General features: G+C 56.7%; 5 protein-coding genes across 7 annotated transcripts; 3 read left to right on the forward strand and 2 right to left on the reverse strand.

Annotated features, from left to right (window-relative positions):
* Positions 1 to 2,199: 2,199 nt before the first annotated feature.
* On the forward strand, positions 2,200 to 5,687 carry FAM110D (family with sequence similarity 110 member D). Its single transcript, XM_059136944.1, has 2 exons — positions 2,200 to 2,330; positions 4,146 to 5,687. Exon 2 carries the CDS (start codon positions 4,240 to 4,242, stop codon positions 5,080 to 5,082), a length of 843 nt encoding a protein of 280 aa, XP_058992927.1. The 5' UTR covers positions 2,200 to 2,330; positions 4,146 to 4,239; the 3' UTR covers positions 5,083 to 5,687.
* An 843-nt stretch (positions 5,688 to 6,530) lies between these two features.
* On the reverse strand, positions 6,531 to 9,958 carry C10H1orf232 (chromosome 10 C1orf232 homolog). The gene is made up of 4 exons (XM_059136946.1): positions 9,875 to 9,958; positions 8,465 to 8,548; positions 8,279 to 8,376; positions 6,531 to 6,883 (listed from the first exon to the last, which is right to left on the reverse strand). The coding sequence occupies exons 1-4, from the start codon at positions 9,956 to 9,958 to the stop codon at positions 6,583 to 6,585; spliced, it is 567 nt and encodes a 188-aa protein (XP_058992929.1). The 3' UTR covers positions 6,531 to 6,582.
* Positions 9,959 to 11,364: 1,406 nt separating this feature from the next.
* Positions 11,365 to 12,338, forward strand: ZNF593 (zinc finger protein 593). Its single transcript, XM_059136945.1, has 3 exons — positions 11,365 to 11,661; positions 11,901 to 11,963; positions 12,055 to 12,338. Exons 1-3 carry the CDS (start codon positions 11,462 to 11,464, stop codon positions 12,194 to 12,196), a joined length of 405 nt encoding a protein of 134 aa, XP_058992928.1. The 5' UTR covers positions 11,365 to 11,461; the 3' UTR covers positions 12,197 to 12,338.
* Positions 12,339 to 12,686: 348 nt separating this feature from the next.
* ZNF593OS (ZNF593 opposite strand) lies at positions 12,687 to 13,160 on the reverse strand. The gene is made up of 2 exons (XM_059137461.1): positions 13,116 to 13,160; positions 12,687 to 12,830 (listed from the first exon to the last, which is right to left on the reverse strand). Exons 1-2 carry the CDS (start codon positions 13,158 to 13,160, stop codon positions 12,687 to 12,689), a joined length of 189 nt encoding a protein of 62 aa, XP_058993444.1.
* Positions 13,161 to 16,595: 3,435 nt separating this feature from the next.
* CNKSR1 (connector enhancer of kinase suppressor of Ras 1) lies at positions 16,596 to 25,781 on the forward strand. 3 transcript variants are annotated; one of them, XM_059137197.1, is made up of 21 exons: positions 16,596 to 16,752; positions 18,795 to 18,952; positions 19,037 to 19,218; positions 19,832 to 19,916; positions 20,337 to 20,378; positions 20,464 to 20,568; positions 21,125 to 21,184; positions 21,295 to 21,363; positions 21,705 to 21,806; positions 21,888 to 21,958; positions 22,037 to 22,110; positions 22,269 to 22,375; positions 22,453 to 22,483; positions 22,823 to 22,995; positions 23,527 to 23,600; positions 23,752 to 23,823; positions 24,105 to 24,178; positions 24,339 to 24,400; positions 24,482 to 24,581; positions 24,665 to 24,846; positions 25,113 to 25,781. In XM_059137197.1, the coding sequence occupies exons 1-21, from the start codon at positions 16,701 to 16,703 to the stop codon at positions 25,380 to 25,382; spliced, it is 2,145 nt and encodes a 714-aa protein (XP_058993180.1). In that variant the 5' UTR covers positions 16,596 to 16,700; the 3' UTR covers positions 25,383 to 25,781. The 3 variants fall into 3 exon arrangements, with proteins under 3 accessions (XP_058993180.1, XP_058993181.1, XP_058993182.1); XM_059137198.1 differs by lacking the exon at positions 21,125 to 21,184; XM_059137199.1 differs by lacking the exons at positions 16,596 to 16,752; positions 18,795 to 18,952; positions 19,037 to 19,218; positions 19,832 to 19,916 and adding an exon at positions 19,993 to 20,058.
* The last annotated feature ends 771 nt before the right edge of the window (positions 25,782 to 26,552 follow it).

The raw sequence follows: 26,552 nt of genomic DNA on the forward strand, positions 1-26,552 counted from the left end.
GTCCACTGGCATCCTGGGACAGGGAACTGTCACCCCTCAGACACCCCCCATCTTGGACTGCTGAGGGCAGAGCTGTGTCTCCCCTCTCTAACTGGGTGCTCTGAGGCCTGGAGCTCCCTCTCTGACTCTAACAGAGTGCACAAGGAGGCAGGGTCATTTCCAGTTACCGTCCTCAGACCCGGGGCTGCCCCAGGGTGGCACCTGTGTTCCACTCTGAATCCCCTCTTTCTGTAGCCCAAACTCTGTCTTAGTCCCTAGAAAAGAGCTGAGAAGTCCCCTGCCCCCCTCCAACCCTTACTCTGGCTGCCCTTCCACCCAACCTGGAGGCTCCTTTAAGACCAAAGGGATGGGGGTTGCATCAAGTCAGACACAACAGCCCCATCCTCCCCCTCCCTCACAGGCCAGGTTTCCTGCCATTGACAGCAGCCCAGCTGGGCCCTGCCCAGCCTCCATGCTTAACCCCTTCACAACCAGATCTCAGTGCTAGGGGCCTGCACATCTGTAAAATTAGGTGAATAAAAGTACCCGTTTCACTGGGTTGTTTTGAGGATTAAATGTGTTAATCACAGAACAACACCTAGCATATGTTAATCCCCCAATAAAAGTTAGCTGTTAAAAAAAAAAGTTAACTCTTAGTCTCATTGTGTGAGTTTGGATGGATCCTTTCACATCTCTAAGCCTCAGTATTATCCACTGTTAAATGGGGAAGTAAAACACCCTACTCCCCAAAGATTGTCCCAGGAATGAATTGTGAGCATGTAGATAAAAAAAAAAAATTTTTTTAAGATTTTATTTATTTGATAGACAGAGATCACAAGTAGGCAGAGAGAGAGAGAGAGAGAGAGAGAGAGAGAGAGAGAGAGAGGAGGAAACAGGCTCTCTGCTGGGCAGAGAGCCCGATTTAGGGCTCGATCCCAGGACCCTGGGATCATGACCTGAGCAGAAGGCAGAGGCTTTAACCCACTGAGCCACCCAGGCGCCCCTAGATAAAAATATTTTGCAAAGATAGATAGCATCAGGATGCAATATGGAACTATCGTGGACCAATAAACAAACAAACAAAAAAACCCAAAAACCTTCCCTTGACTATGTGATTAAAATCTCTTACCAGCAAATGGGCCTCCTGGTTTCTCAAACTCATTACCTTACCTGACAGGCAGAGGGTGCAGCATAAAGCGGCGGGTGGTTTCAGAGTTGGGTTTTGGCAAGATCCCATTTCCTCATCCTTCAGGTGGGGTGGTCACCCCTACCGCCAAGTCCCCCCCCCTCCGAGTTCTTAGGAGAAACAAAGGAGATCCAAGAGCACAGGTGTGAATGTGCTTTGCAAACATTAACAGTTCTACAAGGGAAGGAAAGGGGTTTGTGGAAAGTGGCCAGCTAGGGGTGGGGCAGGGGCCTGTTGGGAAGGGCTTTGAGCTATGAGCTCTGGGTGCTGCAGGTTACTGGAGAGATGGGGGCAGAAATTACCTGACACCAGCGCTGTGGGGACAGGGCTTCACCTTGAGACATGAGATGTCACCTTGAGAAGTCCCCAGTGGGGCAAAGCAGAAAGGAGGCCAAAGACACGGGCTTGGCCCCGGTATCATCCCTTTACCTCCCTCTTCCCAGCCAATCCCATTGGCCATCAGAAGACCTTGGGCAGAGGCACCTCCAATGCGCTCCAAGGTGACTGTCGTGCCAAGACATGACATGCTAGGACAGGCTCGCCCTGCACGTCCATCCGCAGCACCAAAGACCCCACCCTTGGGCTGCAGATTCCTGGCCTCACCCCTAGGGAGAGCAGGCCTGCCACCCTCCACACATCCCAGCCAGGACAGGCCTAAACCTGCTACAGAGGAAAACAAGCACAATCGGCTAGAACCCTGCTCTACCTTGTCTTTTAACTAAGAGGTTCTGCCAAGGCCTAGCAGAGGGGGCTGACCTCACATGACTAGCATATCCCTACCCCAGGCCTCTGGAGGGAGCTAGGGAATCAGGAGACCTTGTTTGGGTCCTGGCTGTACCCCAACCTTGCTGTGCCTCCCTGCAAATCACCTACCCTGTCAGGGCCTGTATGACCATCTATAAAATAAAGGGTCTGGACCTGGTCTGAAGGTCCTCTCCAGTACTGAGACTGTGACCAGGAAGGAGTTAACTGGAGACCAGGCTCCAGGTCAGGAAGGCAAGGGTTAATCTGGAGGGGCGGGTGTGGAGGCTCTCTCTCCTTTTCCTGTGGAGAGTGGAGTTTGGCTGCCACCAAAGTTACTTCCAGTCCTTACTGTCCCTCCTGCCCTTGTCTGGTCCTGCCCAGGGACCCCTGCTTCAAGCCTAGCCTCAGTGAGGGCACAGAGGTGAGTGCATCCGGAGCCCAGGGCTGGGGTGGGAAGGCACTCGGGGACCCAAGGGCAGGGATGCTGGCACCAAACCAGTGACCAAATGCTTCCCGCCCTCCCCCACCCCACCAAGTCCAGATCTGAAGCTGTGGTCAAAGTTCAGACCACTAACCACAGGACTGGGAGAAGGTGAGCAAAGGGGACGGAGGGCACAAGGATGTCTGCCAGGCTTCTAGGGCGGAACATCTGTGGTCGAGCATCAGGGCCAACCCAGGAGGCAGGAAGAGACGGTGGATGGCAGACTATTTTAGTCCCTGTGTTTAGGGACTTTTTATAGCCTTGCTGCTCAGGGCTGGGAAGAGGGAAAGGGACAGGAGCATACCCATAAGGTCAGATAAGCACAGTGCCCTCTTGGGACCTTGGAATCGGACCCATTGCCTGGTATAGTTCTTGGGAGCCAGGAGGGAGGTCATTGCCAAGCTCTCCTGGCTGCCTGCGTTCGCAGTCACCAGTCACCAACTACCTATGGACTGACTTACTAGACACTAGATAGGGATGTGTGTGTGCGTGTGTGTGCGTGTGTGTGCACGTGCACACACACGCGCGCACACACACACACACACTCTGGAGTGGGGGGTTTGGCAGGGTCTCTGGCCTCCCCCTGTCCTGGAAAGTTCTTTTCTTTTGTGACCTCCTGACTGGAGGTCCTCTCAGCCCCCAAAACTTCTATGTCCCTTTCAACTGAATGGAGGATTCAGGGAGGAGGGAGCAGGGGTGGAAGGGGTTGTGCTGAGCCTTGTGGGTGGCCCATTCTCTTACTGCCAACGGCATCATCAGCTCTTGATTTACAACCCCTTCTGGTCCCCTTCCCCAGTGGCAGAGGAGGTGGCGGACAAGGGTCACGGGGGTCTCAGGATGAGAAGAGGACAGAGACCCTGAGGGCAGATTGCTGGGAGTGCCAGTAATTGGGAAGAATCTGTGGAAGGAACTTTTTAGTGAGGCAAAGGGCCCAGGTCTAATGGAAAGTGCTTGGGATTATAGCAGCAAGAAGAGAAGCAAAACATGAGAGGGACAGAGAGACAGGCCATCTGAACTAGTTCTGCACTGCAAGGCTAGAGACCCAGGTTTCAATCCCAGCCCCTACCTCTCAGTAGAGACCTGAGCAAGCCCTTTCCTCTCTACCAGTTTCCTTTTCTGTAAATGGAAATGCAGAGGTAGGCAAGGTGGTGTTCACAGGCAGGCACTGTGGAATTCCCTTGGCAGGGGTACAGAGGTGGGAGGTGGCTGGGTGACATGACCTGGTCGCCACCTCTCTGTCTCTTTCCCTGCGGCCCAGCTGGGACTGGGCAGGGCAGTTGGCTGTGATTACCGGAGGCTCCTACCCTGTGGTTATATCCCTGACCTCGGGTGCTTGGGGGCGGGAAGGGTGGGCCCTGCTGGAGCCCGCCTGTGGCTGGGGAGCCTTCTTGTCTTGGACTCAAAGTTGTTGGGTTGGGAAGAGGTATTTTTTCCGGTTGAGGCCACTTTCGGGAACTGAGCCGGGACCAGCCCCATTTCCTTTTCCAAGTGTCCCACTTGCTGATGCTTGCTTGGCATGGCTCTATGGCCAGATTGGGGCATCCTCAAAGGAGCATGTTTCTGGGTGGCCAGGGCGCCCCTGCTCAATGTCTTTGAGGGATAGAGAGGGGGAGGGGTAGCCTGAGCCTCTCTGCCCCTTAAGGACGGTACCGGCTGATTTGGATGGAGGAGGGGTGGCTGGCTGATCCTATTCCCAGGACCAACGGCAGGAGAAGTTCAGGGACTCTCTTCCTGACCATTCCTCTTTCCCTGCAGGCACCAGGAAGCTCCGGCCAGTTACTCTTGGCTCCTCAACTAGCTGCCTACTTCCAGTGGCTTATGGGGTACAATCCTGTCCAGCTCCGCTGAGATGATCCTGGCCTCTCCCTCCACCCCGTCCAGGGGACGCACCCCCAGCGCGGTGGAGAGGCTGGAGGCCGACAAAGCCAAGTATGTCAAGACCCACCAAGTGATAGCACGACGCCAGGAGCCCGCTCTGCGTGGGGGTCCCGGACCGCTCACCCCGCACCCCTGCAATGAGCTGGGGCCCCCTGCATCGCCCAGGACGCCCGGGCCCGCCCGCCGGAGCAGCGGCAGGCGGCTGCCAAGGCCTGACTCCCTCATCTTCTACCGCCAGAAGCGGGACTGCAAGGCTTCGGTGAACAAAGAGAACGCCAAGGGCCAGGGGCTGGTGAGGCGCCTCTTCCTGGGCGCCCCCCGAGACGCCACCTCCAGCAGTCCGAGCCCAACAGAGCGACCAGCGGCTCCTGGGGTTTGGGCCGCGCCCCAAGATGCCCCGGAAGCGGCAGGAAAGCGGGCGCTGTGCCCCACATGCTCACTACCCCTGTCGGAGAAGGAGCGCTTCTTCAACTATTGCGGCCTGGAGCGCGCGTTGGTGGAGGTGCTGGGCGCTGAGCGCTTCTCTCCGCAGAGCTGGGGCGCCGACGCCAGCTCCCAGCCCGGAACGTCGCCGCCGCTAGGCTCTGGGGACGCCAGCGATTGGACGTCCAGCGACAGCGACACGGATCGCCCGGACGGAGCTGGCGGCGGCGGTGGCGGTGGTTGCGGCGGCGGCGGCGGCGGCTCGGAGGCGGCGGGCTCGGCGCGGGACGGGCGCCCCCCGGTGTCGGTGGTGGAGCGCAACGCGCGCGTCATCCAGTGGTTGTACGGCTGCCAGCGCGCCCGCGGCCCGCCGCGCGAGTCCGAGGTGTGATCGCGGCCGCTCGGGAGCGGGCTCCCGGGGAGTCCGGGGTCCGGGGTCCGGGGTCCAGGATCCCGGGAGGGCTAAGGGGTGGATGCACGGCTGGACCCGGGCACGGGCAGGGGCGCCCTGTCTCTGAGGCGCCGGGTGCCTTTAGGAAAGCCCTTCCCTCTGGATTCTTGGTACCCCCCCCCCCCGCCCGCGAACCTTGGGAGGAAGGGACAGAATGATTCGGAAGGCCCTTCCCAGAGCAGACGACCGAGGGGGAGGGGGCAGCTATGTGGCCCCTGTGGAGGCCGGATCTGGGGAGAGAAGCCTGGGGTGGGAGATCGGAGAACCTGCTGAATAAAGCCAAAACGTTATTTAAAGGAGTCGTGATGTTGGCTTAGAGAGCAGCTATTGAGGAAGGGGGCGGGGCGGGCTTGCGCCGAGTTAAGCGCCTGGGTTTTTGGAATGCGAGTTCCCGGCTCACTGTGTGACCCTGGGCAAGCACTTAACTTCCCCGAACCACAGCTGCACCCCTCGGTGATCAAAATATTTTTGAAATGGTCATAAAACGCATGGTAAAGTGCCCGGCATATAGGGAAGTGTTCAATAAACGACAGCCACTAAAACCACTACTGAATCAGTACTAACTCCATTATGATCATCTCCACCATCGACCCCCAGAGGTCGATCCAGGCTAGATCTGGGAGCCTGGAACAGCATGTTTGGGGAGTTCTGGGGAGGGGTCTGCTCCAGAAATGTGGGTCTGCTGGCCCGAAAAGGCCCCCATTCCTGGAGATTTGCTGCACTCTTTGGTTACTAGCTATGAATGGGCTGAGACAGGAAAAATCCAGAATTGAGGACACTAAAGGAAGGGACCATTCAAACCAGGACTTTGATCATTGGCAGCCTCACATAGGGCCACTGTCTTCCTTTCCCTCAAAGACACACAAGGTCATTCGATTGCCTCCAAGTCCACATCTCCAAGTCTTTGCTTAGGGTCCTCCTTCCTTTGCCTGGGCTACCTTCCCCTTTCCACTCATCCTTCTAAGATTACATGTATTCATTCTCCCTCCGAAATTCCTGAATTCCTCAGTTGGCCTCATCTCTGAGCTCCCAAGTACAGCCTTATTTTTGTGTCTCAACTTGTCACCTTTTGTGGAACCCGCTGGTCGGTGAGTCACTGACCTTCCCCCAGTGCAGGGACGTTGCGCTCAGGAGGGCCACAGGCAACGTTTGTTGAATTAAAGAGGCTGAACAAGGTGATGGGGGCCTGTTCTCTGGGGTTCCCCAGTTTCCTGGAAAGTTGTATCCTAAATCCGACGCCAGGGCTGTCTCGTCATTTTCTCCCTGTACATTTGTGGGGGAAGGGAGTGAGGGCGCTTTGAGCTGGATCTGCCTTGAGGTTGCCCACCCAAAAGCAGTCATCCCCGCCGTCCGGACAAAGGCACGCGGTCACAAGGGGTGTCGGGTCAGGGTTTTTATAGGAGTGGGGGAAGAAAGGGGGTGTCCAGCTGGGCCGGCCGACTAGTCGCCCTTGGGCGCAGCCTTCACCCTCATCTCGGCCAGTTTGTGGGTGAGAAAGCCCCACTTGAAGCCGGCTACGTTGTCGGCCTCCCCCGGCTCGGGGAGCTCAGTGGCCTCTTCTGCGGCTTCGTCCCGGGCTTCGGGGTCTGGCTCCGGGTTGGGTTCCGCGCCGCGCAGTATGGACGCCGCTGCCGCCTGCTGCTGCTGCCACCTGCTGGCGAACGCGTCCCAGAATCCCGGCCTACGCGGCTCCGCCTCCGTCGCGGTCACTGCCTGAGAGGGGGACCGCGCCGCCAGCGGGCTGCGGGATTAGGACGGGTGTCATCGGCCGAGAGGCCCAAGGAGAGAACGAAGAGGGGAGACAAGGCGCAGGCGCCAGTAGTGGGACAGGAGGAGCCAGAGGGAGGTCAGGTGACGGGGGTGGGGCGGGAGACTGGAGGTCCGCGGAGGGCTCAGAGGCACAGGGAAAGGCGGCTGGGACGGGACAGTGTCAGGGGATCAGGTGAGGGGTCTGGGAAGAGGGCACTGAGACCACGATTCCTGGGAAAGAGTCGGGGTCAGGCGTTTAAGGAAGACGGGGAGAGGACTACAGCCAGAGGAGGGAAGAAAGCCTGAGCCGTGAAGTCTGGAAAGCTGTGGGAGGATCCGGGACGAGGGGCGGGACCCAGCGATGGTTGGGGCGGAGTCAGGCTCGGGGAGAAGAGGTCCGGGAAACCAGGGTTGCAGCCCTGGGGAAAGAGGCGGGGCGGGGGCGAGAGCGATGGAGGGAAATGGGGACTGGGAAAATGAGGACACACTGGAGAGAAGGACAGGTGGAGCGACCCAAGGAAATGAGAAAGGCCTAGATGATGGCTTAGTGGGGAGGAGGAGTGGAGGGGTGGAAAGGCGTGTGGGGGAGGAGCAGTCAAGGAGAGATGCCGAGTCTTGAGGTGGGAGCCTCAGATCTGAGGAGGAGTCCTTGGAGCTCTGGGAAGGACAGGGGATGAGCGCCAGGAGGAAGAAAGGGACCCCTGGGGAGGGAGAGATGGGTGGGTCAGGGGGACCCCCAGGGGAGAAAGGAATAAGGGAGTGTCAAAGAAAGAGGGTGTGACTGGGCTGGAGGAAAGGGCAGAGCGGGAGTGTGTGCCAGAATGGAGCTAGGAGAAAGGAGCTTCCCTGGGTCCTACCCCTACCCCCAGCATCAAAGCCCTTCTAAATCAGTGGTTCCTAACTAAACTAGTGCCTCTCAGGTCCTCCCAAGCAAGCTGCAAATTCAGATCCCAGGCCTCAGCCCACACCTGCCGAATCAGAAGCTTTGAAGCTTTGAGGGTCTGGCACAAACTTCCTAGGAGGAGGAGGGTTTAGACCAGCACTGGGAACCACTGGTCTGGACCATCCTCTGTTCTGAACACCTAAATGTTCTCTCTTCTGTTCCTCAGCTGTAGGGAGAGGACCACCCCCCAACCATGCAGATGGGGAGGAGAGAGAGTATAAAGTACCTTTCTAGCACCTCAATTCCAACAGCCCTTAAAGTTCTCCTGAGATCTAACCTAAACTCCAGATATGTCGACTTGGCCTCTTTCCTGATGAGAGAAACATAAATGGCCAGGAGCTGGCTCTCCCCCTGGCTCCCTGGTCAGAAAGATAGACAAATAGATCAGAAGGAAAGGACATTGGGACGTCAGGCCCAGCCCAGCCCCCACCAACACGCACGTACTGGTCCGCACAGGGCTCCGGTGGCAGTAGCTTGTCTTCATCTTCTTTGTTAAACAGAGACGACATTGTCAGCCAACCTTTCACCCCAACCCCCTGAACCTGGGAGGAACGGGCTGGGAGTCAGGGAGGGGGTCACAGCAGCGTCTGCCAGGCGCCCCGGGGCTGGGGTGAAGAAGGGAAAACTCACCCGGCGGGCCAACTGTGACATGGAATGGAAAGCCTCTTCTGCGGGTTCTGCCGGCTCAGATTCCGCTAACGCTGGGTTCCCTCTCTGGGACACAAGACCCCCTCCCAGGATGAGAGAGGCTCCAGAGGAATGAGACCTCCCTCCCCGACTGCTAGCCTGGTATGCACACTCCAGTACCCCAAACCCTCCCACCTAAACACCCATCTCATCCACTCACACAGCCCGTAAATCCAGACAGGTGGCCCTCTACATAAAGCCACGAGTCCCATACCTTACCTGGATAGTAGACCCCTGCAGACCACCTTGAGCACACACCTGCTCACCCACAGACACATCCACACGCACCCAGAAATGTGTGGATAAGGGCATGCATGCCAATGCAGACACACCTGTATGTGAGCAACCCCACACAGCTATACCTCTTCCCTTGTGCTACATGTACGTCCTGGGAGGCACCTCTACAAGAACATGTCCTTGGTTACCCCATTCACACCTGTACACTTACACCAATGCAGACGGCTGCCCGGAGGCCCACCCACAACTCCCTCCACCTCTCCACCCCTCCACAGATGCCAAGGCCGAGACGAACACAGAGGATAAATATAACACCTGCCAGTGCCTGCACAGAGGGTCTCCGGAAGAGACATGCCCCAAATCCACACACTCGAAAATCCCTATCTCTAGTTCACGCCCACCCGTACAATTTCATGGACATTCTGCACGGACCCCAGTCCTTATACCAAACCCACAGCTACTTCTACACAAGCCCAGCCTGGGACACCCACCTGTCTAGACAGATGCTTCTTCACATTGACACACACACACACACACACACACACACCCCCTTACAGAAATAGTTCCTGCCCTTGCAACACCTGTTTGCACAACTACCGTATATCACAGCATCTGGATGGAAGACAGTTCCCAGTTTCAGAGCCTTTTTGATTTTTAATGTCAGGACAAAGATGGTCCAAGTTCAGGCTCTGACCTGATGCTGCAATGGTGACTCCACGTTAAGTGCCGCTTTTCCTACTTCCAGTCCCATAGGACCCTTTTCCTCTCAAGGCAAGCCATCTGCATTCCACTGAGCCCTGCCCACTAGAAAGTCGTGTCAAGCCCCACGTACCCCCGGTGGCTACTGCCCACTGGTGCTGGAAGGATCTCTTCCATGCGGTAACCCTTGAGATCTTTGGTGACAATGACTATTCTTCCGGTGGTCCCCAAATCTTCTCCCTGTTTTCTTCAATACCCTGGCTTTCTGCACCATGCCATTTGTCATCCCCTGAATGTGCTGCTGGCTTTTGCACAAATGTGCCCTTCCCCCAGAGCCTGTCCCTTGCCCTTCCTTGTAACTTTCACACCTGCTGCCCCTCTTCCAGGACCCACTCAGCAAGCATAGATTGTACCCACCTCCTCTGCCAGGTCCTCCTCAGGTTCTCCACTTAGGGTCTGTAACACTTTGGACTTGTAGGTTTTCCAGAAGGCCTGGTTCATGGCTGCAGGGGAAACACACCTGGCACCCTAGTTCAGGCAGGCAGTGACTCAGTGATCACCCAGTGGGTCTGGCTCCAGGAACTTGGTGAGGCCAGGAGCCTGTCCCAGGGATCAGGTGACTTCATTAAAGATGCACCAGTCTCCCCATCTGGCACAGTGTCCAGCAGGTGAATCTGATCCAGAGGAGTCTGGGGTGGGGATGGGACAGAGCTGGCTTCTGTGGCTTCAGTCCCTGGTCTTGACCCATATTGGCCAAGAATAATGAAGACATCTCCATGGAGGCCTCCTTCCTGGCCCTAGGGGTACTTGAGTTTGAATTTGATCTCTCGGAATGGCTCTAGGAAAAATCTGTTTTCATTCACAAAGTCCATTTGTAAAGTCTTTGGGCCCAAGACCCACTCTGGTGCTCCTGTGTCTGTAGTCACACCAGATGTGCCCTAAACAGGGCCTGCCCTAGATCCCTACTCAGCTGTGAACTGGATTGAGGAGGTTCTAAGGTCCCCAGTTGGCATCCTGGGCTTACATTTCATTGCTTTGTCTGGGCTGGAAACTGATTCCCTTCCTCAGGGATGCACGTGCACGTCTACCTGTTTCCTGGCAACAGGTTCCAAAGAGCTGGAGTCCCTGAATTATTGCTGAGCTCCTCTGGTCAGCCAGAAAGGCACCAGGCTCCGATGAATGGGGAAAGGCTCTCTGGCCCTCTCCCCATTCTGAGCACACAACACCTCGGCTGTATTTGCCTTTGCTGCCAGCCCATGCCTGGGAATCCAGGGCTCAGAGAAAGGGGGCAAAGATGAGAGGTCCTTCTGTGCGCACTTCCTCTTCCCGTGAGAGGAGCTGACCCCCATTCAGTCTGAGGACATGCCTGTGCACTGTCCTCCCCAGGAGGAACACTCCTTGCTCACGGATCTGACTGGGGTGGATGAAGGATGGAGACCCAAGGGAATAAGTGGGGAACGGTGAGAAGTGGTGAGGGCTTTGTCAGGAACTGGAAGTATCTCAGGAATCTTTGTGGGGGCCAGGATCGCAAACGTACTCACTCTTACTCATTAATTCATTTATTCACATCACGGACATTTTCCAGCGCCTTCCAGAGATGCGCGAAGCATTTTCCCTCTCTCGACTGACCTCAGAGTCTAAGATCTGGGAAGAAGCTAGGGGTGACAGTGCCCGGGGATGACGCAGAGATACGCTGGGCCAGGCAGGACGGGAGGGCAGGGACCGGAATCCCCCGGGGGCACGCACCACCCAGCAGCTCCCCAGCAATAGCCTCGCTCAGGTCGGATGAAGCGGCTTCTGGGCCCCGCCCCGCGCTCCGTCACTGACGTTGATGGCCGCGTGGGGGCGCTCAAGACTCCAACAGCGCAAGTGACGTCATCTGAGGCGGTCTGGAGGAGCCTGGTCTGCCCCCGGGCGTCACGTAACGTCATCCCACAATCCGGAAGCTCCCACACGTGTGCGCCCGACCCGGCTCTGGGCGTCCTGGCCCCTCTGTCACCGGCCATGGGTCGCTCCCGCCGGACGGGTGCGCACCGAGCCCATTCCCTGGCCCGCCAGATGAAGGCGAAGCGGCGGCGGCCGGACCTGGATGAGATTCACCGCGAGCTGCGGCCCCAGGTTCCCGCACGGTCTCGGCCAGACCCGGGCCCTGAGCCTGACCCCGACCTGCCAGGGGGCGGCCTGCATCGCTGTCTGGCCTGCGCGTGAGTCCCGCCCCGCCCCGGCCTGGCCTGGGGAGGAGAAGCATAGGCGGGGCGGGACAGACAGGGGCGTGAGGTCCGGGCCCTGGGACGTGCAGGGTCTTTCTCCTGCAACCCGTGGGTCTCCTGGTTTCCCATCCCTTCAGGTTCGCTGCCAAGTGTCAGGAATAGCTAGGTTCAGGGAGATAGGCATATCTGAGAGGCATCACCTCACTCTTTTTACCCACCTCCCATCCCTACAGGAGATACTTCATCGATTCCGCCACCCTGAAGACCCACTTCCGATCCAAAGACCACAAGAAAAGGTATGAAGGAGTAAGGAGAGGACTGATGAACGTCTGGGCAGACAGGTCTTGCGTCTGGTCAGCTCCCAACTCTCATTCTTCTTTCTCCCAGGCTAAAGCAGCTGAGCGTGGAGCCCTACAGTCAGGAAGAGGCCGAAAGGGCAGCGGGAATGGGCTCTTATATGACCCCCCAGCGACTGGCAGTGCCCACGGAAGTATCCACTGAGGTCCCTGAGATGGACACAACTCCCTGACATGACCTGAGGGTGCAAATCAGGGGAGCTGCCCGTGGACAGCAAGGCAAGGGCTATGCTGGGAGAGACTGTGCCAACCTCTTTTGGCCCTGGGCTTGGGGAGTGGATGGCCTCACCCTCAATAAAGGAACTGGTTAGAGAAGATTTGCCTCTGACCCTAACCTCCAACCCACTCCCCCCAGCTCCTGCCCTGGGTGGGGGTGGGGGCGGGTGTTTCTGCTACTTTTGTTTACAGGGCCTAGGTTGTCTATTCCCTACTTGGTCCAGCTTTGGAACCTACAGCCTTGCCTTCCCTCGGGGATCCTGCATCTTAGCTGGAGACCCAAAGTGGAACCCAGGTCAGTGAAGGGGAGAGGAAGGATCAGGTTTATACTGTCCTGCTCTCATGAGAGCAGGGACTGGCCCTCAGAAAAGAAATGGGCTCCCGAGATTACAGCCCCCACTGAGTCACGTCCCCCAGGACCCAGGTAAGAGGCCGCCTACTTTATCCTCAGGCCTGTGGCCGCCGCTGCTGCCCCACCATCTTCCAGACAGCATAGCAGGAGCCACCCAGTCCCAGGACAGCCAGCAGCGTAGCCACAACCCCAGCCAGCGGACTTCGGGGCTCTGCTTTCAGCTCCCCAGCTATCTGCATCTGGAGATACACAGAGGCTCCATCTGAGGGGTGGGTCAGTTGAGACTTCCTGGAAGGTAGAGGGTGGGAAGGAGCGGAGAAGGGACGGCTGGGTGAAGGAGATACGTGTGCCATTGTTGCCCCAGGGAGATTCCATCCCGATCCCTCTCGCTTCACTGCCCATCTGGGCCCTGGCTGCTCAGGCGGCAGCAAACGTGACAGCCTGGCTGCTGGGGGTGTCAGCCCAGCTATGGTAATGGAAAAGCGGGGGGTCGGTGGCCGAAGCCATCAGTGAGAGGTACTTACCTGTAATACCCGGAAGTAGCCGGGGGTCAGGCGTCGGAATTTCATGGTGGATGCCACTGGTCTCCCTGGCGGCCTGTGAGGTGGAAGCAGGAATGAGGGGTAGTGGTGTTGGTGATACCCAGGAGCAGAAATCAGGGCATAGAGGTTTCTGACCTCCCATATGCATGAGAGCCATGCCTGAGAGGATGCTCACCAGTGTTTGCTCTCCCAAGTCTGGCAGGGGGCGGGGCAGCTAAACCTTTAAATCTGGTCCCTTCCCCCTCCTGCCCATCCTGCCAGCCTCAGGAACAGCTGTCAAGAGAGATCAGCATCAGGCCTGAGCAGCACCTCCCCCACTCGCCAGGGAGGCCAGGCTGGGTAGTCAGGAGAGGCCTTGCCTGGCAGCGCTCAGGAGTCTTAGACCTGGATCAGGTATTGGGAGGGTCTCCCCAGCCCTGGTTCCGGCTCTTTCCCTACCCCTCAGATGGTTGGATATCACCAGTCAGTCCTCAGCAAAGGAGGAGCAGAGTGCCTTATTAACTTCCTATCCTCCCAAACAGCGGTAGGCCTTTTCACTTGGTTTCTGTTGGATCAACGGCCCCTACCTTGGGGAGAGGCACATACCACTTCTTTCTCCAAGATGAAGTTCCTATAGGGACTTTCCTATTCTTGGCTTGAGAACAATAAAAGAAGATCAGTATATACTGATTAAGAAAGTTGTCCACGGCATGCTAAAAACCAGTGGCCAACCGTGTCAGGCAGTATTCTAAGCAGTGAATGTATATTATTTTATTTGGTGTTGACTATCTCCTAAAATGAAAAACATAGCATGTGGCGTATCTGCCTATGTAGAGAATGGAAACTTTCAGTAGTCCCCGTTTGGGAATGGAAGAGAGAGAGAGAATGCCCTACTGTTAACCTTTGAATGTTTTACAGCAAATGTATAGAAGTAACTCTTATAAACTCGTAAAACTACTACCATTTACTCTACCCTTACCTGCCGAGCCCTACCAGGTACACAAAATAAAGGCAAGGTTGTGGGTGTGAGGCCCCCAGGCCTTTCAGGGGAGCAGTTGAGTATGAGCGGTGAGTTCCTGTCTGTTTCTCCCCTGCAGGATTTCGTGTTCGGGGAGGGCAGGGGCCGGCTGGCTCAGGGAAGGTGTTTGACGAAATCAGGATGGTGGAGACAGGGTCTGTGTTTATTGGGATTCCGCAGAGTGCCACAGGAAGGCTGTTGAAGGAAGAGGCAAAAATGTGAAAGGGGGGTGCAGCGTGGAGCAGTGATGGAGGGACACATGCTGCGCAGGGTGTAAGGAGGCGTCAGTCAAAGGAGGAAGCCAGAGGTGAGGGCTGTGTTGCACATTTGGAGCCTCCTGGGTCACCAGTGAGGGAGCAAGGCCTGCAGGGACCTGCGGGGACCTTGAAAGATACAGCCAGCAGTCTGCATTCATGTTCGATGCCCCATGTGAAAGTGGGAAGGGGTCAGCAGAGCTGGCCAAGGTCCAGAGACCTGGATTTGTATGTGAAATTATTCAGTGATGACAACTGAAACACACTATAAGAGCCATCCATAGGCCAAGTGCAGAATTTGGGTTTTAGGGCAAGATCATGACAGGCCTTGAAAGCATTGGGGCACTGGTAGGGATTCCAGAGGCCAAGCCCCTCTCCACAAAATCAAAGCAATAATAACTCCTGTGTATCCTATGTGACAGATTTCAAAGTACTTTGAGCAAATCTTCACTGTGCTAAGGTGTAGATGTCCCTGTTTTAGATGGGAAAAAACAGGTTCAGAGAGGTATTGAGGTTAGTCTCAGTCACACAGCAGATGGAACTGATTCTGTCTGATTACGAAGTCCGGGGAGTCTCCTGGCATGGGATGATGATGGTGATGGTGGTGGTGAGGATGGTGACAGTTCTAAACAGTATGTTTCAGACTTGTTCAAAGAGAAGGGGTCTTAACTGGGATTCAGAATTCAGGGGCCCCATAAATTTGGATGGGAAAAAATGTTACATTTTTCACTAACTTATAACCAAAATTTACCATTTCCTTCTATATGGATTGACTTATCAATCTTTGTGTCTTTGTCACCTATTGAAATCACAGATATTTTCATATCAAAATCAGTTGTTCAACGGTCTCCACATTATATATGCTCATGACTATTTCAAAATCGTGATAGTTATTAGCCCACTGCTAAATCACACTCTTTCAGACACTCCTGCTATGTAGCCACCATTGATTGGGCAGCTGTGGCCTAGCAGAGGATCCGTGACCAAATGGTGCATCTCATCTACCCGTTCTCACGCTGGTGACCTAGGCTTCCCCATTATCTCCTGCATTCCCTCTGCTTAGTTGTTAACTGATAAATACGTGCAAAAAGGTGAATCAAAGACTCCCCCACAGCTGAACGTTCTTCTAGGTGAACAACGTGCTGATATTGTTACAAAAGGAAAATTTAATAGTCTTATTTAATGCTAATAAACATAATACTGTATCATAAATTTGTGGTGTGTTTTTTTAAAGATTTTATTTTTTTTAAAGATTTTATTTATTTATTTATTTGACAGAGATCACAAGTAGGCAGAGAGGCAGGCAGAAAGAGAGGAGGAAGCAGGCTCCCCACTGAGCAGAGAGCCCGACACGGGGCTCGATTCCAGGACCCTGAGACCATGACCTGAGCCACCCAGGCACCCCTAGGATTTTTATTTTTTTTAAGTAATCTCTACACCCAACGGACATGGGCTCGAACTCACAACCCTGAGATGAAAAGTTACACATTGTACTGACTGAGCCAGCCAAGCACCCCAATCATAAATCTGTGTCTTGTTTTGTTTTAAGATTGCATTTATTTGCCAGAGAGAGAGGGAGAGCACAAACAGGGGAGCAGCAGGCAGAGGGAGAAGCAGGTTCTCCACTGAGTAAGGAGCCTGATGCAGAATTGGATCCCAGGACCCTGGGATCATGCAAAGACAGACGCTTGACTGACTGAGCCACCCAGGTGTCTTATAAATTTGTGGGATGCTTCCAAAAGCACTATTCTGAGAAAGGGTCTGTAGCTTTCATCAGAGTGCCAGAAGGGTCTGTGTGCCAAAAAAGAGGGAAACTAAAAACCCCTGTTCCAAAAAGTTTTAGAGCTGTTAATGCAGGTACTATGCACAGCAGCCCATTTTGCAGACAAACTGAGGCTGGACAGCTAAGAAGCTGCGGAGGGGACATTTGCAGTCAGGGCTCTGGCTCCCTAACCTCTGTGCTTTGCTGCTGCACTCCCTGCTCACCTTTTTCTTTTCTTTCTTTTTTTCTTTTTTGAAAAGCCTAAAAGTCAAAGTGCAGTTTGGGGCGGGATCCTAGGGTCTCACAGCAGGGACACCGCCTCGGGTCGGGCCGCGGAGTAGCCGGAGGACGCCTGGAGGGCGGGGTAGGAGGCGGGCCAGCGGCGGGCCAATGGCGGTCGCAGCGCCTCACCTGGCGGTGCAAGTTGGGCCCAGGTGTGCGGGTGGCTCCGCCCCGCGCCCGGCCCAGGTCCCTCCCCAGGCCCGACTCCGCGGGCGGAAATTCCTGCGCGGGCGGGACCCGGCGAGAGCAGATCCCAGCGGGCGGTCTCGGCCATGGAACCAGTGGCGACCTGGACCCCCGGGAAGGTGGCAGCTTGGCTGAGAGGTGGGCCTGGGCAGAATCGGGCTTGAGGGGCGCTGCGAGGGGAGAGGGAAAGGAAAAAAGGAGGAGCCAGGTCTGTCGGTTAGTCAACAAGTCCTGTATAGACGGTCTGCCAGGTACCCGGTACTGTGCTAGGCAGAAGGATCGGCGGCATGACCCCGGGGGCCCCGAGAACTCAGAATGGGTCTCCCGGCGCCCCAATAACGCCGGTGGCGGCCAGGGTGGCGGAGGTGGTGTCAGGAAAACAGAGAGAGGGCCCCAGCGCGCCCCCGCCCACTCAATCTCCTTTATCTTCCCTCGGCCCCAGAGCTCAGTGGGCTGTTCTTAAACCCATTTTTCAGAAGCGGAAACTGACGCACTGAGCCAGGAAGTGATTTCCTTGGGCTTTGGAATAGGCCCGGTCCTCCTGTGTTTTCCTTTCTCACCACCTTGAGGTTCCCAGTGAGAGAAACAGAAGGCCCAGCCAGACCGAAGGGGTTGGCACAGCCCCACCCTGGGGGCCTCCAGGGAGGACATGCTGGCCAGCGTCAGCCCCGATGGGTGGGAAACGGCCCAGACTGCAGTTAGGAGAGGGAAGGGGAGGGGAGTCCTGACAGCCTTCCTGGGAGGGAAGCTCGCAACGGAGTGGAGGGGAACGGAGGACGCTGCTGGCAGGCTCAGGGCTCAGAGCGACCAGCCCTTGAAAAGCACGGATTCAGGCCTGGAGTCAGACTCCTAGGCCGAGCTCCAGGCCCCTCCCCTCCGCTCACCAGCTCTGCGACCAGAGGTCTCAGTTTCTCCATCCATAAGGTGAGAGAGTCTGCAACTCTCATGAGGTAGACAAAATGAGACAATCATGGCAGGAGCCTAGCCTGTGGGGCTCAGTGTAGGAGACTTTGGGGGAAGAAGGCAGTGCAGCAGGGTCACTGCACAGGGCAGAGGGGCTGTCCAGGGGCTGTATACCTGGAGTCACAGGTTTGGGAACTCGCAGTCCAGTGTTCTTAATGTCACCTGGGGAATGAAGGAGAAATATTAATGACACTCACACTCCCTGGTGATAGAGCCTGACTTGGAATGGAAAGAATTCCTTCAAAGGGTGAGCAAGCTACTTTTTTTTTTTTTTAAAAAGATTTTATTTATTTATTTGACAGAGATCACAAGTAGGCAGAGAGTCAGGCAGAGAGAGGAAGAGAAGTAGGTTCCCTGCTGAGCAGAGAGCCTGATGCATGGCTCCATCCCAGGACCCTGGGATGGTGACCTGAGCCGAAGGGTGAGCCACCCAGGCGCCCCGTAAAGTGGGGATGACAGGAGTCACTACCTTCTACACTCAGTATGCACCAAATGTGTTAACATGTAGATTGCCCTTGAAATTTTGCCTAGCCCATGATAAGCTTTTAATAGATATTATTCCTATTTTTGGTCTGCCTTGTCTACCCTGTGCCAGGCATGGGCTAGAGTTCAAGATGAACAGTTATTTATGGCCCAGAACTTGAGGGGCAGTGGGAGCAGGAGAGCCCCGGACCCACTCTGGGGAGTTATGGAAAGCTTCCTGGAGGGAGTTGTATTAAAAAGGCAGGTAAAGTAGCTAGAACTACCCAGGCAGAAGAAATAGCACATACGAAGACCCTGAGGCAAAAGAGCATTCCAGGAGCCCCAGGGAGTTCGTGCTCTGGATCTAAAGTATTGAGTTCGAGGGGCTGTGCCAGGGGGTGAGACTGGAGAGGCAGATGGCGGCCTGCTCATACAAGGCCTTGTAGGTCGGGGAAAGAGTTTGCTAATGATACAATGGGAGATGTCACTACCATGATTCAGGGAATGGGCCAACTGCTTGACATGTATCCTGTCATTTGGTACGCACTGGATCAGAAAATAGGTGCTTATATTACTGCCATTTCCCAGCTGAGGCACAAAGCAGTTATGTTACTCACTCAGTAGTCTCATCTGTGAAATGGGCAGAACCCAGCCTGGGTCCTAGGATTGTGGTTAGGAACAGATGGGAGAGAAAGGGACTTTGTGGGAGTGAGGAAGTGGCCCGAGAGGCCATGGCAGTCCTGTCCTCCCTCCAGGCCTCGATGACTCCCTGCAGCATTACTGCTTTGAGGACTGGGAGCTGCCCGGGAAGTACCTGCTCCAGCTCTGTCCCCGCAGCCTTGAGGCCCTGACTGTGTGGCCTCTCGGTCACCAGGAGCTCATCCTAGAAGGGGTGGAACAGCTCCGGGCCCTGGTGAGTGAATGAATGGTGACCACGCTGGCCGAGAATGGGGGGCTGGCTGCTGCCAGGAGATAACCTGCCTTTTTTCTGGTCCAGAGCTCTGGCCTACAGACGGAGAACCTTCAGAGCCTGACAGAGGGTTTGCTCCAGAGGACCTATGCTTTCCAGAGCTTAGTCCAGGGCCACCTGGAAGGCTGTGCCAAGCCCCCTGCTGATGTCCTCAGTGCAGCTGTGGAGCTGGTGCATGAGGCCCGTACCCTCCTTTTCTGGCTCAATAGGTACCTAAAACCCTACTGGGGAGGGGACCCTTCTCATCCTTGACCTCCTCTGCGGCCTGGGAGAGAATAGAGCTATGCTGATGTTCAGATGTTGTGGAGATGGGCAAAGAGGTTATTTGGTCCATGCAGAGGCACTGGGAAGCCTGGGTTCCCATTCACCCCACGGCTCGTCATCATAACTGTCCCGACACTGCATGGAGAGCTTCTCCACTCCCTTCAGCCGCTGCTGTTGGTCCCACAGATGCCAGCTCAAATGTCACTCCTCTGGGAAGCCTTCCTGTTGTAGGTTCTCAGAGCTCCCTACATCTCACAGCTCCTGGAGTTATATCATCATTGATGTAATCATGTGTGTAAGGTCTCTCCCTAGTGCTTGGAATAGGGCCTGGCACATCCTGGGTGCTTGACAGATGAGCCCTGTGCTAAGCTCTGTCGATGTATTAGTTCTCTCCTTTACCCCAAGCAAAACCCATCAGAGCAGATATCCCGCCCCCACCCCCACCCCCCCCCCGCCACCTCCCGTCTGGCAGACGAGTAGTTGCCCATGAGTGGTTCCATGACTGACTGGTCATCAGAGTCCCCTAACCACTGCCCTTACCATCTTGCCCCCTGCCAGGTACCTCTTCTCCCACTTAAATGACTTCTCGGCCTGCCAGAAGATTGGGGAGTTGTGCGGGGAGCTGGGCCAGGCCTTGCAGGAGGTAGGAGAACCAAGGGCCAGGCTTGGCCCAGGCCGTAACAGACCAAGTCAGGCTAGAGCTTTTTATAACCTGTGAATCAGCACAGGATGGCATGTGGGGGTTGGGAAGAGACGGGCAGGAAGAAAGGAGGCCTGACCACGGGGTAGGGGGCGATGGGGGCATGGGGTCTTCTAGCTGGCAGGGGCGGCTCAGAAAGTTCATCTCTGGGGATGGGGGTGGAGCGGGGGAGGGGATGTATGGTGATTTCTGGGGCTTGGCATCAGCAGAACAAGACCCTGGAGCCAAAGCTCTGAGGCCTTGTCATTCTGGGAGGAGACCAGCATTCAGGTCATGGGAAGGGACCACAGGGAAGCCCACCCTTCCCTTGGGCAAAGGCAGTGCTCCTGCCTCAAGGAAGGCTGTTGCCCTCTCTGCTTCCAGGACAGTCCGGCAGCCGAGAGGGAGAGCCAAGTCCTGAGGATTGTGAGTGTGGTTTCAGTTGAGTGGGGGCGTTGGGGTGGCAGTGGGAAGGGACTCGAGGCTCAGCTTCCCATGCCCCCTCCCCCAGTGCAGCCACGTGGCCGGGATCTGCCACCACATCCTGCGCTGCAGCCCCCAGGAGCTGCTGGAACAGAGGGCCCTGCTGGAGCGTGTGCAGCTGGATGACCCTTTGGTGAGCAATGACCTCTCAGCAGCCTTGTCTGGGCCCTGAAATATGGTTCTAGGAGCCCCCGGAATGCTGTACAGTTACGGCTGGAAGCCCTCTTCTGTGCAGCTGGTAAAAGCCTAGAGGACTTAACTGGGGTCTTAGGTCATTAAGTACTTTCTCCAGTCCTGGGGGGCTTTAGCTGATGTGGTCTCAGGGGACACATTCCAGCCCTTGGACACAGATGTGGCAGATTAGGGGACTGGGGAAAGGACACAGACTTAGTTGCTTTAATCTTTGACTGGTTGAAAACACCAGAGTCCCCAGCCCTGCCCTTGTCCTGCCCCAGCCCTACTGATCCCTTCAGGAGGGCGGCTGAGGATCTGAGACCTCATTAGTCAGCAAGCCCAGCCTCTTCCTGGCCCTTATTAGAGGAGGCAGCAGGGGCCCAGAGAGGAGTGACAGGCCCAAAGTCACACAGCAAGTTGGGCAGCACCTACCTGGGGCCAGCTGTCCCCTCAGTTCCATCCACAGAATAATCCTGGCCCCCAGCACTCAGTGACTATGGCCTCTGCTTGGGCAGGGCCTGGAAATCCATACCACCGGTAACTGCCTGCACTTCGTGTCCCGTGTGGGCCCCCAGGTGAGAATCCTACGTCCTTCTCAGCTGCCCGCCCCAAGGCCCTACTCTCCAGTTGAGCCCGCTTCAGGCCTGTGGAGAGCGAACCCCATAAGCCCCACCCCACATTCCAGGTCGCTGCTGACTCCCCGCTGCAGATCCTTCCCGGAGACGAGATTGTCCAGGTCAATGAGCAGGTGGTGGTGAGTGAGGAGGAGAGGGATGTGGCTGTTCAGGGCAGAGAGGGGTGGGGTTGGGGTGGGGTGGGGAGGTGGTGAAGGGGCTGCTGAGAAAACCCAGGGCTGGTGGGGGTGGGGGGGGCCTCATGCAGTCCCTTGTGGAGACCAGGCTTGTAGGAGCTGCTGTCTGTGAGATGAGCCAGAGTGGCCTTGGCAGGGCCAAGGGGAAGGGGCTGGAGGGGGAGTGGCCGGAGGCTGAGGGCAAGGGTGGGGGGCTGTTGGCTTACTCCAGAGCCTCCTGGGCCGCTGCCTCAGCCCAGGGTCCCTGCCCTGCCCTGCCCCGCTCCGCCCCCTGCCCTGTCCAGGTGGGCTGGCCCCATAAGAACGTGCTGAGGGAGCTGCTGCGGGAGCCGGCCGGGGTCAGCTTGGTGCTGAAGAAGGTCCCCGTGCCAAAGACCCCTCCTCAGGTACCAGTCCCCCAACCCTGCTCCCATCCCGCTTTCAGACCCCTGTCAGCAGCTCCGTCACCATTTCTGGTTGTTCCCCAGACCCCTGCTCAGACCCCGGGCTCCGCACCACTGTCGAGTCCACTGCTGGCTTTCACCCCACTGTCTCCCAGGTAACAGGCTCTGCCGCTGGTGGGTCTGGGCGGGGGTGCCATGGGCTCACTCACCACATCTCCCCTTGCTCTCCCCAGGGCCCCATCCGAAGACGTCTTTGCCTTTGACCTGACTTCAGACCCAAGTCCTGCACCCAGCCCTACCTGGACAGGTAGTTGCAGAGTCCCAGCAGGTGGCAGATGTCCCCGGCAAGGCTTGTGGGATGCCTGGCTCTGACCCTGCTCCCCCCACCGACTCTGAGATCCTCACCCTGCTGCCCAGCCTGGGGCTGGGCTCATGGACCCTTCTCTCTCTCCTCTTTCCTGACAGACTCTACCTCCCTTGACCTTGAGTCCCGGCCCATTCACCCTGCACCTCTAGCCACATACCCAGCAGGGGTAGCGGAGACTCAGGAAGCCCCAGAACAGCCTGACACGGTAAGGGGAGAGCTCCGCAGGGAGGGGTGTGTGGCTCTGGGCCCAGACCCTTCTCTAACCATTTAGGGCCTTTTCAGAGTCCTGTTTCTGGTCGGAAGAAATCAAAAGGTAAGAGACATACTTGATTGGCTGAGGGTCCCCTGACAGGAGCTCTTCAAAGTCTTTCCAGTGTTTGGCAAGACGCAACCCCCCACCCCTGCCCATTGCACACACAGCGTCTCCTCAGCAGCCTGGGCCTCTCACCAGCTCTGTGGCTTTGGGCTGTGGGCTTCTCTGATCTTCCATTTCCTCGTCTCTAAAATGGGAAGAGTCAGCCCTACCTCAGGGGGAGACCTGTAACACTTCAAGCACAGTAGGGGTTCAGAAGGATCAGCTGGGAATGCTGGTGCGGGGGGTGGGGGGCAGGTGGGGGTGTCTGATCACCCGGGCCGGGCCGTGCTCCTGCAGGCGTGGCGACGCGGCTGAGTCGCCGGCGGGTGTCATGCCGGGAGCTGGGCCAGCCGGACTGTGACGGATGGCTTCTGCTGCGCAAGGTGCCGGGTGGCTTCATGGGCCCTCGCTGGCGCCGCTGCTGGTTTGTGCTGAAGAGACACACGCTCTACTGGTACCGCCAGCCCCAGGTGAGGCCCCTCCTCCCCCGCCCCATGCACGGGTCAAGGCGGGAGTCAGAGCCACGGTCCTTGTCCTTATTCCTCCAGCCCCTCCACCTGTGGTCACAGGCAGGCCACAGACCCCCCCACCCCACCCCAAGCCCTATCTATAAAATGAGCTCGCTCTTTGGAGAGAAACGAATGGATACGTTGTGTGAAAGCAGGCTGAGAAAGGCATCATGGGCAGCGTAGAGAGTCCTGTTCGCTCTGCATATTAGGGCTCTGCAAAGCTCATCGGATAACAGAACAAATGCATAAGCAGTCTTCTCCCTTGTGGCTGTTCTCCTGGCTGCCTTTGGCTCCCCTTTCCTGGCTTAAGAGCCCCCCCTTGGTTGTGTCCCCTCCCCCCACCCCAGATTCCTGCCCTGAGCTCTAGGCACTGGGAGATTTGTGATTGGAGAGCCCAGGAACCACACTCTCCTCTCCCTGCCCCCAGAGCCTGACTGGGCCTCCAGGGTAATGGGACTTCAGGCTGACCCTCACTCTGTGATTCCCCTCCAGGATGAGAAGGCTGAGGGCCTCATCAATGTTTCCAACTACAGTCTGGAAAGTGGACAGGATCAGAAGAAAAAATAGTTAAGTCCTGGAGTGTGACACATGGGGGGCTGGGGCAAGAAAGAGAGGAGGAGGAGGAGACCGGGGGAGGGGGGGATTCCTGGGGCAGCCTCCTGGGTTCTGGATGGGCACCACCAGGCTGAGTGAGGCCTCCCATGGCCTCCCTGGCAGTGTGTTCCAGCTCACGCATGACATGTACAAACCCTTCATTTTTGCTGCTGATACCCTGGAGGACCTGAGCATGTGAGTGCCACCTCCCCCTGATACCCCCACTCCCACATGAGGGCTTGCGAGCCTGGCTCAGGAACCTGAATCCCGAGCCCCACTGTCTGATAGTGGCTGGTCAGGGCACTCACTTCTCCAAGCCTCAGTTTCCTCATCTATAAAATGGGTTAATAAGAGTTCCTACCTCTCAGAGGTGCTCTGCAGATGAAGTTAGAAGATGATAAAGGTGAAAATCCCCTGGCATATGGTAGATGAAAACTCCAAGACCTGTTTGTCCCCCTGCCCCGACCTCCCAACAGGTGGGTACGCCATCTCATTACCTGCATTTCCAAGTACCAGTCTCCAGGCCGGGCCTCCCTGCCGCGAGAGGAAGGTGGGTATCTCACAGGGGTGGGTCCCACCAGGTGGGTCTCAATTGAGCCTCTGTCTCTCCTAGAATGGGGGCTGGAAACTCCAGTGCCCTGGCCTGCTCCCTGGCCTCCCCAAACCCTATGGGCTTAGTGGGCTCCCTCTCTGCTCATCTTCCCCCCCAGACTGCTACAGTGAGACAGAAGCAGAAGACCCTGACGATGAGGCTGGGTCCCGCTCAGCCTCGGTGAGTAGGAGACTGGTGGGGGCTAAAAGCTGACCATAGGGCTCAGAGTGACACCCACCTCTCCGTATACCCTGCCCACAGCCCAGCCCAGCCCAAGTTTGGAGTCCACTCCATGGAGACACGTCACCTGCAGCTACCCCCACCCAGGGCAGCCCACGGACTTCCTTTGGCCCGCCATCAGGTGTTGCGCTGGGGTTCGGAGCTGAGCTGGAGGGTGGGGGAAGCTGGGATGGGCACATCCTCATCTGCTTCTCCCTCCCACAGACAGCAGCGAAGGGGCACTGGAGGGAATGGTGCAGGGGCTGAGGCAGGGGGGCGTGTCCCTTCTGGGCCAGCTGCAGCCCTTCACTCACGAACAGTGGCGGAGCTCTTTCATGAGGCGCAACCGAGACCCCCAGCTCAATGAGCGAGTGCACCGCGTGCGCGCGCTACAGAGCACGCTCAAGGTCGGCTGGAGGGCACTGGGCATGGGGAGGGACTGGGCTCTGGGCTTTCTGTTCTGGTTGCAGGCCCTGAGCGCTGGGCTCAGCTCTGGACTGGGCCAAGTTCTAGGTTCCTGGAGCCAGCCTCTCAATGTCAGGTTTGGGGCTAGGCCGAGCCAGGTGCTAGGTTCTAAACCTGGACTCCAGAGTGAGCTCTGGACTTGGGCTCTGGCCCCTCTCCCCACGTGATCATGACCCCTTAACCCCCCCCCCCCCAACTCTCTTCACAGGCAAAGCTGCAGGAGCTGCAGGCCTTGGAGGAAGTGCTCGGTGACCCGGAGCTGACAGGAGAGAAGTTCCGGCAGTGGAAGGAGCAGAATCAAGAGCTCTACTCAGAGGGCCTGGGAGGCTGGGGAGTGGTGCAGCCTGAGGGCCCCTCCCAAGTCCCGAGCTCTGACTCCAGAGAACAGTCTTCCCACCCCCTGCCCTCTGACCCTGAGGAGCAGTCCCATCTCTGCCCCCTGACCCCAGAAAGCAACCTCCGACCTCCTGACCTCTGACCCTGGTCCATACCCTGGCTCCTGACCTCTGGCCTTGAGGACCACCTCAGCCCCCAAGTCCTGACATGTCCAGGACAGAGCATCCCTGGGTTCTGTTCAGGGTTGGAAGTAGTCTGTGTGTCACTCCCAGAGGCCCCCCTTTGCCCACGTGTCACCATTTCTGCTCCTCTCTCCCTTGGAGTGGGTCAAAGTGAAGTGCACTCCGTGCCATCTTCTTTCTTGCCAATGAAGGAGTGGCAAGCTGGGCTGAAATTTCTCCCCCCTCATCCTCCCACCTGTGGGGCACAAACCTGTCCCCCTCCATCTCTGGCCCTTCTCCCTTCCCCAAACCAGTCTTGTATAGGTGCTCATGGTACACAAACACTTTCAACAAAATAAAATCAGTTTATTTAAAATGAATCTGCGTGTGCCTTTGTATATTAGAACCCCGAATCTGCTCCCGCAGGGGACAAGGATGGAAAGTATCAGGAGGACATGAATGTAACTAGTCTTGGTAACTAGTTAGTCTTGGTAACTAGTAGTTGGTTGGGAACTAACTTGGTAACTAGATAATCTTGGCAACTAGGCCACCATGTGTGCAGACCAGCGGCCTGGGCCCTGTAGCTGAAGTCTGTGCCTGTCAGGATGCGGAGTTGCTGATCCATGACGAGTGAGCGCTTCCACGTAAGCATCTCTCCAAGCACTTCGGAGATCAGGGCTGCTCTCCTGCCTCATCCTCAGTGGGGGCACGAACAGCAACAGACGGGCCTTTAACTCTAGACGGAGAAGCACACCTTGCATAGAAGGACAGGGTAAGCAGCCCTGGGGACTGGGGTCATGGGCGGCATAGCTGGTGGGAAGCGGTACAGTTTGAGGTCAGCTGGGAGGAGGGCCTCGGGGCCTCTCTTCTCTCCTCCCAGTCTCACCTCTAGCTCCTGGACCTGAAGAAGGGACAAGCCCCATGTCTCCAACCAGGCTGCACAAGAGCCCTGACCTTCTCCCATCAGCCTCTGACCTCTGACCGCCGCCCAGCCCCTTGGTGTCCCTGGCTCTGTCCGTGGGGTACCGAGGGCAGTCAGTGGGAGGAGCTTTTCTCGGTTTCAGAATTCCTTGGTGGAATGCAGACAGCTGGAGGTCACAGAGTCCTCTATGATATCACCACGAGGGGGAGCAAGACCACTTGGAAAGAAA

Source organism: Mustela lutreola, chromosome 10 (assembly GCF_030435805.1).
Source record: "Mustela lutreola isolate mMusLut2 chromosome 10, mMusLut2.pri, whole genome shotgun sequence".
NCBI classification, from domain to species: domain Eukaryota; kingdom Metazoa; phylum Chordata; class Mammalia; order Carnivora; family Mustelidae; genus Mustela; species Mustela lutreola.

Excerpts from the sequence above, each read along its gene's own strand:
- CNKSR1 (XM_059137197.1), top strand. The coding sequence starts at position 16,701 with ATGGAACCAGTGGCGACCTGGACCCCCGGGAAGGTGGCAGCTTGGCTG. Across the intron at positions 22,111-22,268 it reads ACCCAGCCCTACCTGGACAG|ACTCTACCTCCCTTGACCTT; the intron begins GTAGTTGCAGAG and ends CTTTCCTGACAG. Across the intron at positions 24,179-24,338 it reads CTCCCTGCCGCGAGAGGAAG|ACTGCTACAGTGAGACAGAA; the intron begins GTGGGTATCTCA and ends CTTCCCCCCCAG.
- FAM110D (XM_059136944.1), top strand. The coding sequence starts at position 4,240 with ATGATCCTGGCCTCTCCCTCCACCCCGTCCAGGGGACGCACCCCCAGC.
- C10H1orf232 (XM_059136946.1), bottom strand. The coding sequence starts at position 9,958 with ATGAACCAGGCCTTCTGGAAAACCTACAAGTCCAAAGTGTTACAGACC. Across the intron at positions 8,549-9,874 it reads AGGAGGACCTGGCAGAGGAG|AGAGGGAACCCAGCGTTAGC; the intron begins GTGGGTACAATC and ends CTTGTGTCCCAG. Across the intron at positions 8,377-8,464 it reads TGTCACAGTTGGCCCGCCGG|GTTCAGGGGGTTGGGGTGAA; the intron begins GTGAGTTTTCCC and ends CGTTCCTCCCAG.
- ZNF593OS (XM_059137461.1), bottom strand. The coding sequence starts at position 13,160 with ATGAAATTCCGACGCCTGACCCCCGGCTACTTCCGGGTATTACAG. Across the intron at positions 12,831-13,115 it reads GCTACTTCCGGGTATTACAG|ATGCAGATAGCTGGGGAGCT; the intron begins GTAAGTACCTCT and ends GTGTATCTCCAG.
- ZNF593 (XM_059136945.1), top strand. The coding sequence starts at position 11,462 with ATGGGTCGCTCCCGCCGGACGGGTGCGCACCGAGCCCATTCCCTGGCC. Across the intron at positions 11,662-11,900 it reads CATCGCTGTCTGGCCTGCGC|GAGATACTTCATCGATTCCG; the intron begins GTGAGTCCCGCC and ends CCATCCCTACAG. Across the intron at positions 11,964-12,054 it reads TCCAAAGACCACAAGAAAAG|GCTAAAGCAGCTGAGCGTGG; the intron begins GTATGAAGGAGT and ends TCTTTCTCCCAG.